Source organism: Arachis stenosperma, chromosome 1, assembly GCF_014773155.1.
Source record: "Arachis stenosperma cultivar V10309 chromosome 1, arast.V10309.gnm1.PFL2, whole genome shotgun sequence".
In the NCBI taxonomy this organism is placed as follows: Eukaryota; Viridiplantae; Streptophyta; class Magnoliopsida; order Fabales; family Fabaceae; genus Arachis; species Arachis stenosperma.
In genome coordinates this window covers 13,749,470-13,760,838 of record NC_080377.1, presented here as the reverse complement: position 1 = coordinate 13,760,838, position 11,369 = coordinate 13,749,470, and the positions used below count along the sequence as shown (strand labels likewise).

Below are 11,369 nucleotides of genomic sequence, written 5' to 3'. Positions count from 1 at the left end.
AGGAATTAACCATAAATAATAATGGAAGTAACCTCAAAGCATCTACATATATAATTTCTTTGAATTCTGTTTTATATAATGATTGCTTATGCGCCAATCATATAAACTAGTGAACTTTGGCATTGGTCAATAGGAATTCAATATGAATGGTTGTTCTATGGACTATAGTAATCTCAAACTCTTAAACTAACATATATATTTTGCTATATATTTACATGCATTACTATCTGACCAATCCATGATTTGAAGGTGCAACCTTGACAACTATGGGACTTGTGACTTGTGATCTTCTATTCCTCCATGACAAGAACCCAAATCCATAACCCTTTGATGGAGCATTATTCACTTTGAAGTTCACTCTGAACTTGATTTTCTGTCCTAATCTTGAGAATACTAATCTGTTTGGAATAACAGTGACATTAACACCAGGTGGAGAAAGCACTGAAGCTTTGTAAATAGTTCTTGATTTTCCAACATTGGTAACAATCCTAGTTACTGAGGCACTGTCTTTGAGATTTGGCACTGTAATTGATGGATAATTAAGATCAGAAGCAGTTGTGAGTGTTCTATGCTCACATGTGCTGTTGTTGTTCCTTGTGACAAGATGGAGTGAATGCTGATCATAGCCAATTGAACATAGGAATGTGACAAAATCTGATGCCTCTGAATCATAGATGAGACCAGGATCAAGAACTCTTGCAGGGTTCACAAAACCTGATCCGTAGTCAAATGCATTAGCCCTTCTTTGCTGTGGATCCGCGCTAATCGGTCTATGGTTCTTGTCCAGAATTGTAGCTGCAAATTGAAGTCATTCATGCCAATGTTCAGTATCTGGGATTTAGATAATCAATTAAGGATTTTTCTTGTTTAAACCACTATTAGGACCTTCGAAAGATTCATTCGTCGAGAAAATAGTCCCTCAAAGATTGATAATCATTCTTGGTATTTGAAAAACTGGTTCCTTTTGACAAATCCACCAAAGAAAGAACCAAATTATAAGCAAACTAATATTTCAAAGGTCAAAACGGCAATTTAGTCAAAACTAACATCAATCTCTAAGAAATTATTTTGTAAGTGAACTAATCTTTCAAGGGTTAAGATGATATAGTACTAAATTTTTCTGTTGCAATTTATCTGATCAAGAAATCTGAAACATAGTTTTAGGCCCCTAGAAACTGACATAAACAATTAGAAAGTGATGTTACCAGTGGTCATGATAGCAGATTTGATAGCAGATGGAGACCATGAAGGATGTACAGCTTTGACTATGGTTGCAATTCCTGTGACATGAGGACAAGCCATGGAAGTTCCAGAGAGAATATTGAAGGTGTTTCCAGCTGCTGGAGACCATGCTGCAAGTATATTCAGTCCTGGTGCAGTCACATCAGGCTATGTAACATTACAAGTACAGTGTCAGAACAAGTCCAAGAATGAAATGAAAGTCAATCATTCTGTTTCCTTTTACCTATCCATGTTATTTTTCAGTATATCCTTCGGTTAATGCATATACATTGACCTAAGGATGTATAAGAGAAAAAACAATGACAAACAAAAGGGGACAAAAGGAGTATTCAATGAATGTTGTAAAGAATGCAAAGATGAAAGGGAGTATCACCTTCAAAATTTCAGGGTTGAGTGCATTGGGGCCTTTAGAAGAAAATGATGCTACACGTGGCGCAGGCTGGGCTCCTAGAACTGTCTTTGCTTTGAAAATCCTTGACATAGGAGTACTGTTTCACCATATAACAAACAACATGATGCTTGGTAAGACTATGTAGATAATGCAGAAAAAGCATAGCTTATTTAGGAAGATATATGATAATTGTATTCATAATTTTATATATCATGTTGAACATCTAAGATCATATATAGATAACTAAGTATTTTGGTTACATTTCTAGCAGATGTGAATTGAGAGGTTATGAAACAAACCGTGTTCTTCTGAGATAAGATAGAATCCTTGCTCCAATTCTCTTTCCAACAATAGCTGAGGGGATCACAAATGGAATTGCAACATCCTGATCTGTCTCATCAATGAGTATCATTCCAACTCCTCCGGCATCTTTCACTATCTTGCTCTTTGCCACCTTTGATTCTGTTGAACTCTCTACATGCCTACACACTAGCACTTTCCCTTTGGTCTTGGTCTTATTAAGAGAGCTCTCTAAACAGTAACTACAGAAAACACAACAAAATCTAACTTAAAAGGCCATTTTCTTGAACTGGTTTCTTCATAGTTCTTACTTTTAAGTACCTTGCTTCACCTGGATTGATAAGGGGTAAAGTATCCTGCAAAGGCTTCAGAAGCAGATATTATACTTGTGGAAGCATTCATTTCTGAGATACTAAGACTTTCACCCTGTTTCATTAATCATAGCAAACTAATCAAGGGACTAATAATTTGTATGAACAAAGTCCACCTTTGAAAAGAAACTAGTAAGATTGAGAATTCCTTTCGTAGATACAACTCTAACATCTCATATTCAGGCATACTCCCAAATACGAGATGTTAGATTTGTATCCACGCAAGAATCTCTTTTTGACTAAGAATATTTACCATGATTCTAACACCATTTCCAAAAATGATGTCAGAAGTGAAATCCCTGTCTGTTGAGCTGGCAGCAACAGTGAGGATCCATGGGGCAAGATTAGTGGCAGAGGCAGGGTGGCCTTCATTGCCAGCTGATGCCACAACAAGAACACCACGGCTGGCAGCATGAAATGACCCCACAGATATTGCATCACTGAAATAGTCTCCTTGTGGAGACTCAGCTCCAAGAGATAGTGACAAAATGTGAACCCCATCTCTTATTGCATCATCAAATGCAGCTAGCAAGTCCACATCATAGCAACCTGCTACATAATAATTCTATGACTAAAATACCCTCTTTAGGATCTGAAAATATAAAACAAGAATAGAAAACATGATCAACTAGGAATTAAGGAGGTAACTAATAATATCAGAACCTGAATCCCAACATGTCTTGTACACAGCAATTCTAGCCATAGGTGCACCTCCCCTGGCTCCTCCAGCTGCCAGCCCCATATAGTTCATGTTTGCCACATAGCGCCCTGCAGCTATGGACGCTGTATGGCTACCATGGCCGGTGCTATCCCTTGCAGATCTGAATGAGATCTTTGCATCCGAACCTTCCTCTTCAGCTTCATATCCGCTCTTATAGTATCTAGCTCCAATTACTTTCCTGTTCCATAAATTTTATTAATATTATTAACAAATGAAAGATGTCATCCTCATGGTTTTATCTATGATGTGAAATGAAGGGGAAAAGAAGAATAAAATTGGTGAGAAGATAAGTTTCAATTGAATCAAAAACCTGTTGCAAGTTGAAGAATTGAATGCTTCTCCTGGTTGACATTTTCCCTTCCATCCAGGTGGCACTGGAGGCATGTCAGTGTCAATGAAGCTTGGGGATTCAGGCCAAATTCCTATGTGAATAATAGTAGGTGATTCCATTAGCAAAATCCAAGTAATTATGGTCTTCAACAAAGCAAGCTCCTTAAGATATTTTGTAGTGTGTTTGATAAACCTTAAGAGTAATTGTGAATGTGTGATTACCCTCTTCATTAGAAAGAATGTGACTACCTTAATTATGTTCCACTGTCATTAATAATAGCTTCCTTAAGATTCTACTGCTAGAAGGAGAAACATAAAGGGGGGCAGAGTTTCTGACACAAAAGTAATAAATGAAAGGCTAATATGGAAGTTGTGTACTAAAACTGGAACTGGAAGTTGAAGTTCTTCTGAACCAAAGAATTAATGCCTATATGGTACTTCTAAGGGAAAAAGGTCTCAAATTTATTATTATTCTGAGCATGTAGGGGGTCAAGAAATTTAATGCAACAAGAATTACTGTCTACTATGACACTTTTACTAAAAATAGTAACACTTGTTGGTTACTTTACCAGTATCAATGAAACCAATTATGATATTTTCTTGGTTCCTTATGGAGTAGCCAAGAGTCTCCATGGTTTGGTCATCAAGAAGCCCCATGAAGTCCCATGAATGAGTTGTATGCAGCTTTCTCTTGGAATTGGGGAACACAGAAACCACTTCTGGCATTTCTGCTCAAATTTAAACACAATAGAAAAGCTATTACATTAGACACTACTACTAATCTTGGTCTAAATGGATCAAAGGAAAAAAGTATTATTTTACTTCATCTATTCTATAATTCTATCAAACAAAAGATTTGGTACATTCATAACTAACTGTGATACAGATGATTTGCAAATCAAATAGAAGGAAAATCTCAATGGCATACTTGAAATATGATAAGCTTGTTCATCAGTGAGCTTGGCTGCAAATCCTTTAAAACCATGCTTGTAGCTATAAACATGAGAAGCTTGTGCTTCCTCAATGCTGCATCAAAAACAATTCCAATGACTCAAATCAAATGCTACTGCCACAGATACAGACAACAATAACAAAAAAAAAAATTTCTAAGGTGGGTCGGCTACATCATAGATTTCAGAAAAAAAAAACTGACCTTCCACTATGAACTTCAGCAAGAATTTGATGGTGTTGCTTCAGAATATCATCTGGGTTTTCACCATTGTTGCTTCCCATGTACACTACATAAACCTGCAATACAAGAAACAAATCATAACAAAAGTTCCTCACACACACCAAGAGAAACAAAAAAAAAAAAAGAACATGGGACATAAAAACAATAACTTGTGCCTGAATTTACCTTAGCAGAAAAGCAAAAGCTAACTTTTTCTGCAACAAGCACTGCAAGAAAGAGATAAAACAACGCACTGCTTCTTCTAGACATTGGTGCTAAAAATGTTGACTGAAAGTTACAAACTTTGGCCTTAAAAACAACAGAAAGTGTATTAACATGTAGTGGGGGCTAAGAAGCAGAAGTATATGAATAATAAAGTGGATAAGAGTGATGAAGACAAAAAAGTTGCAGAAACCAAATTCAGGATTTTGAGTGTGATGATGAGAAAGAAGAGAAAAACAAGAAGAAAGTGGACAATGAGTAACAACCCAGATGGCAAAAGAGCAGAGAGAGAAACATGGTTAAGGTGCCTTATTAGTAGCTGTCATGTGTTCTTAACAAATAGTAATAATAATCCAACAAAGTATTATTTAATTTTTCTTTTAACTACAAAAATAAGATGACAGTATGAGAGGAGAAAAAGAATAAAGAAGATGGAGTAGCAGAGCAGTGTAGTAGAAATAGTGTGGCGGCAAAAGGCCAAAATGTACTCTGCTCATGTAATGGTAAACCTTAAAGCTAATTTAGTGTTTATTTGGCCATTATTAAATTAATAAAAAATAATTTTTTTATTTTTTAATATATTTGATAAATTTTTAATAATAAAATTAAAAATATTAAAAAAATAAAAAATTATTTTTTTTAAAAGTTATAATTTATATTTTTTAAAAGATTTTTTTTAAAAAAATATTTTACAAAAAAAATATTTTTATCTTATTTTACTCAAATATAAACGATAGATAAAATTTTTTTTTATATAAGATATTCAAAAATAAAATTATTATTTTTATAAAAAAATAAAAAAATATCTTTATCAAAAATAGCATCTAAATAAAGTGTTAAATGATGAGAAGAGAGAGAATTTATGAGAAGAGACTTGTTTGGATGAGTTTTTAATTTTTTATAAAAAAAGTTTTAAGTAACTCTTTTATAAAAAAATAAAAATAATTTTAGGTTTAGATATTTTATATAAAAAAATTATTTATTAATTATATTTGAATATAATAATATAAAAATACTTTTTATTTATTTATTATATAAAAAATATTTTTTAATTTTTTAAAATAATATAAATTATAACTTCTTAAAAAAAGTTTTTTAATACTTTTATTTTTACTATACAAAAATTTCAAAGTACGTTAAAAAAATAAAACATATCTTTTTTATTAAAAAAATTATCTATTAGAATAAAATTCATTAAAATTATCTAGAGTCTCGATAAAATATACTTTGTGAAACTTGAGTATGGTGTTTAAGGATTAGTGGTCTCTGCGTGTGCATGTTATGTGAAGTTGTGATTAAATTTACAACAATTTCCTTTTCTTATCTATTAGAGAAATATAAATTAATTTTGAATATTATACTTGATACTTATATATTTGAAAAAAATTTAAGGGTAAATGTCCATATAAAGATAAAAATTTATCCTTTAGTATGAATATATTCTTGGATATCATGCATCATTTTTGTATCTACATAAAAGAATCACTTCAAAAGAAAAGACAAAGGTAAGGACAGAGAGAAAGGGATTGGTGCTTCTTTTTTGTATCAAGACAAAAAACCAGAAAAGCATCTATATTTCATTTCTGGGTGTCTAGTAAAATGTCCATATTGCCCTCTCATTTCCCAAAGACTGTTAAAAAGCAAATGTAATTAACACTCAAGCTTAGTGGAGGCAAGCATGCCAACACCCTTTACTTGTTTTTTGATTCCTCATTTTTAGCATATAAAATTATTATTATAATATCTAATCATTGGTAGTTCTTATTCTATATTTTGTCACTTGCTGAGAGCTCAATAAATAATTGAGCTTTCATATATGTGTCTCAATCATCAATAGATTTTTATCTTTTTCAAAAATTTTACATGGTTTTGTCATATATAAATTATTCCTCAGAAATTATATATTAATCATAAAAAGTAGTGCTTTTCTTTAAATAACAATTTATGGTTCTGTAAAACAGTAAAAGGTCTTTTTTGGTTGTGAATTTGTTTTCTTATTAATTCTTTCTTCTTTTTTTTTTTTTTGCTCATACACTTTTTTTTTTTAAAGAATGTTCTTCTTGATAATCTTCTTTGATATACCTTCATCTAAGTCAGAATCATATAAACTACTGAAACATGTGATTTTATATATACGAAGTGCTCTAATTTTCAACATTAATTCAAATGGCTAAAGCCATTAAACCATAAACTATATAATGATTATATATAATGATGGAAAAATATATCAATACTCGTATTACAAAAGAATAAATGAATCAAAATATTAACTAAAAAAAAACTATTGATGATCTATGTATCTTAACTTTACTTTGTATCTCTTTCGTTTCTGTTAAAAAATAAAAAGAGTGCAAAGAAACTTTACCGTTACCATGAATCATTCTCATAGAATTTCAGTGCCCAAAAGTCAACATTCTTTTGGATGTGTGTGCAATTTTTATCTTCCTCTAATAATAATAATGATGAGCTTGCTCACAGATATGTACAACCATCCATTACCATCACTATTATTACTTTCCATATTTCTCAAAAATAAAAATAAAAAGAGAAAAAAATAAATAGGTCCTGATTTTTTTGTCCTACAGACATTTTTATTTTTGATTACTAAAAAATATTTTTAAATTTTTGACCTTCACAAAATTTGAACAGATCAATCTCTGACGGAAGTATTTGGACGGATCAGTCTCTGACGAAAATATTTGGACAGAGAGACTAATCTGTCTAAATTTTATAAAGATAAAAGACTTAAAAATATTTTTTAATGATCAAAAACAAAAATGTCCATAGAACAAAAGGTAAAAACCTATTTATCCTTTTCTCAAATAAAAATTACGTTAATCATTGTATTACTCCTTGGTAGCTACATGCCAACATTTCAGGGAGTAATTTAATCTTAAATGACATCATTGCATATATATACTATGCTTTATTTCCTCTTCCTCTTGATCTTAATTCTTAGGTATAAGACAAATAGACAACCGTGCATGGCTTCTTGGCATTACACGCCCACACTATTTTGAATTTACTATTTAGTACTTGCAATATAATATTATCATTCTGTGTTATAATTACAAAAAGAGCCCAGCCTATCATGAACTGGATTATGGGATCACCCATTCATTGGTTTCACCCAAACAGGCAAATACTTCATAACACAAAAAACATGAAACAATTAGGTAGTATTTATTTTCAAAGATTAAGACGACTGAAATTAAAGAACGGAGATTTAATATTATATTTGATGGTGAAAAATTAAAATTAAAATTTTAGTTTTGGAATAATTTTAATCTTCTCGGTATATTTAGAAAATGAAGATGTAGTTGACTAAAATCTTTTAAGATAAAAAATTAAAATTTTAATAAAAAAACTTTTTGAAAATACACTCATTTAATTTTTTAAAATTTAAATTTATTCTTCAATTTCTATATTTATTCAAACATATCTCACTTTAATATATTTTATACCAAATATAATATAAAGATTTAATTTATTCTATTTTTCAATCTCAGTTTCCTAGTTTCAGTTTTCTTTTCAAACTCAGCTTTATAATAAGAAATTGGATGAAAAATATAATTTGACAGTGATAGATTTAATTTTTTAAACCATTTTAAAATGCAAATTTGGTGTACATCGATATTTCTAGTTTCATTTTATTATTATCCCTTTTGTTTTATGGAATTTTTTTTTTACAAAGGGTCTTATAGGCTGTCATCATGATAGAAAGGGTTGACATTATTATTTGCACCGAAACCTTGCCCTTATTATATCTGCAAAATTATTATTGAACTGAAACAATCAATTATAAAGTGTGCATATTTTCTCTGTCAACCACTTTAATCCTTATATTAATATTACCACATCTTTTTACTTTCCATTTGTTCCTTTCTTTCATCCCATCAATCATAGGAACATACCCTTTTGGGTTTACTATCATTTTCCAAAACCAAATCATGAATATGATCCCAAGATGTAGATCTCTTCTTTGATAATATAAATGCAGTGATCTAAATTTATAATAATATAGAAAGATGCTGCGTGCATTATGGCTTATTAATTAAAAAATTATGACAGATAATTATATGTATAGATAGTAAAATAGTAATTTGCTACCTAGATGCACCACAGTACTGAAAATGATCTTCAATTCGATCCTCACATGTAAAATTCCCGGTAAATTATATATATATTGGTTGATATCAATTACAAATAATGAATTAAAGTATAAGCTTAATATACCACTTTAAAATAAAATAGTATATGATATTATTTTAGAAATATCTATAACAATATATAATGTCGATACATAAGATTTGGTGTTCAATTTTCTATTTCTTATTTTAACTCTACTAGCATAATTTAAAATTATTTTGTAATTACTTATTTCACTAACAGTTATAAAACTCACGAATAAATTATGTTCAATTCTTTACTCCCATAATCTCTTTTTTTTTTATATTTTTTTTCCAATTCTCCTCCTTTAGCTATGAATTCTGTAATTCTTTACTCCCATAATCTCCTTTTTTTATTTTTTTTTCCAATTCTCCTCCTATAGCTATGAATTCTGTACGCAATAATTGTTTAAATAAGTTTTTGTGATATTTTAAACTAGACAAAGACTATATCAAAATGTTTATTTTCATTTGGTGTCCAATTTTTATTTCTTATTTTAACCCGACTAACATAATTTAAAATTATTTTGCAGTTACTTATTTCACTAACATATTTCACTAACAGTTACAAAATTCACGCATAACTTCTATTCAATTTTTTACTCCCACAATCTCTTTTTTTTTCTAATTCTCCTTCTTTATCTTATGAACTCTTTTCTGCACGCAATAATTGTTTAAATAAGTTTTTCTAACGTCTTAAACTAGATAAAAATCATGTCAAAATGTTTATTTTCGTGGCCATATATGAAATGAGAAAAAAAATAATTAGAAACCAACAAGTATTTAACCAGTGATAATAAATAATTTTTTTATAGATCTTATTATATTTTGAGGTATTCATTTAAATTATGTTTTGTTTAGTTTTATGTTAGTCTTTGTTTGTATTGTATTGTTTTGAGTATGTCTGTATTCTGATGGTCTAGCCAACAGTTTAGCCTCATTCTAATTATTTTATTAAAATTTTTTTAATCATAATATATATATATATATATATATATATATATATATATATTTCATCCATTTTGCTGCTTCCTTTTGACATCTCGATGCACTTTGTTATATTTCTCTCGCTATCATTATTTTTTTACCTTCAGCTCAATTGCATTGTATCCATCACTACAAATTTCATTTAATTTTACTGCCGTTATTAAGTTTAATGTATAACTTTCATCTATATTTTTTTTTAATTTACTTACCCAATTAATATTTTCATCATTTTTTACCTTTTTAATTTCTCCCTAGTATTTCACGTACAAAAATAGTGCTATGTCTTTTTTTCTTATCAATGAAGAACTAATTTCTTTTTATCTTATATGTATTTTTTATTTTTGTGAATCTATACCTGTCAATGATGAATTGAAAAAGTCTAATATTTTATTAAATTCATTTTTTTCTTTTTAAATTATTTCATATGGGATAAATTTTTTTTAATTTTTAAATTATTAATTATATAGATAATTATATTTAAAATTTGAGTACATTAATATTTATTTTTAAATTAAACTAAAATAAATGAATTATATTACAAAAACATAATTTATTTTGACTTTTATAATATCATTTGTTTGACATATGGGACTGGTTATTAATTATATAGAGAATTATATTTAAAATTTGAGTACATTAATATTTATTTTTAAATTAAACTAAAATAAATGAATTATATTACAAAAACATAATTTATTTTGACTTCTATAATATCATTTGTTTGACATATGGAACTGGTTATTTGATTAACATATAAAATATGTAACATAAATACTTGGTGATAATTAATTATGGTGGGTAAAAAATAATAAAAAATATAAACAAATAGTTTTGAAAAATAATAAAATTAAATAAAATTTAAAAAATTAAAAATAAAAATAAAATATTTTTTATCAATTAAAATTATGCATGAAGATAAAGAGTGCTTTGAATATAAATTTTTATCCCCACCTTAAATTAAATACTATTAAAAATAAATAATTAAAATTAATAACGTTTATAAATAATTAATTTGTAAATAATATTTTTAATTTTTGTTTTAATTTTGTTATACATAATAACAACATAATAAATTTGTTTAATATCTTATTTAATTTAAATTTATAAATTTTATACATTCTAAAAGTTAATTTGATAATTTGGATAAAAATTTTAAATACTTTATGTCTTACTTTTTTTAACAAAATTTCATCAACTCATAAAAGTTAACAGGATAGATGGTTATAAATCAAAGTGATACAAGATTAAAAGTTGCAATATTAAGACTTGGTGATAATTAATTACGGTAAGGGAAAGAGAAGGGGAAGGAGAAGGAAAAAATGAAAAAGGAGAACAAGGTAATATAATAATAATAATGGCGATGAGACAATAACAGGTATGTGTATAGAGAATAATAGTAAAAGAAAGAATAGTGTTTGATATAGTAAGGGGACATAATAAAAATATAAATTAATAATTTTGAAAA

The 11,369-nt window shown here is 28.6% G+C and overlaps 1 protein-coding gene across 1 annotated transcript; it reads right to left on the bottom strand.

Moving 5' to 3' along the window:
- Window positions 1-223: 223 nt before the first annotated feature.
- Window positions 224-5,082, bottom strand: LOC130965979 (subtilisin-like serine-protease S). Its single transcript, XM_057890731.1, has 12 exons — window positions 4,713-5,082; window positions 4,509-4,603; window positions 4,284-4,381; window positions 3,925-4,083; window positions 3,336-3,447; window positions 2,968-3,203; window positions 2,558-2,853; window positions 2,265-2,359; window positions 1,933-2,175; window positions 1,616-1,730; window positions 1,206-1,389; window positions 224-795 (listed from the first exon to the last, which is right to left on the bottom strand). Exons 1-12 carry the CDS (start codon window positions 4,794-4,796, stop codon window positions 224-226), a joined length of 2,289 nt encoding a protein of 762 aa, XP_057746714.1. The 5' UTR covers window positions 4,797-5,082.
- Between the last annotated feature and the right edge of the window lie 6,287 nt (window positions 5,083-11,369).

Excerpts from the sequence above, each read along its gene's own strand:
- LOC130965979 (XM_057890731.1), bottom strand. The coding sequence starts at position 4,796 with ATGTCTAGAAGAAGCAGTGCGTTGTTTTATCTCTTTCTTGCAGTGCTT. Across the intron at positions 1,731-1,932 it reads TCTTATCTCAGAAGAACACG|TACTCCTATGTCAAGGATTT; the intron begins GTTTGTTTCATA and ends ATGGTGAAACAG. Across the intron at positions 1,390-1,615 it reads TCAACCCTGAAATTTTGAAG|CCTGATGTGACTGCACCAGG; the intron begins GTGATACTCCCT and ends AATGTTACATAG.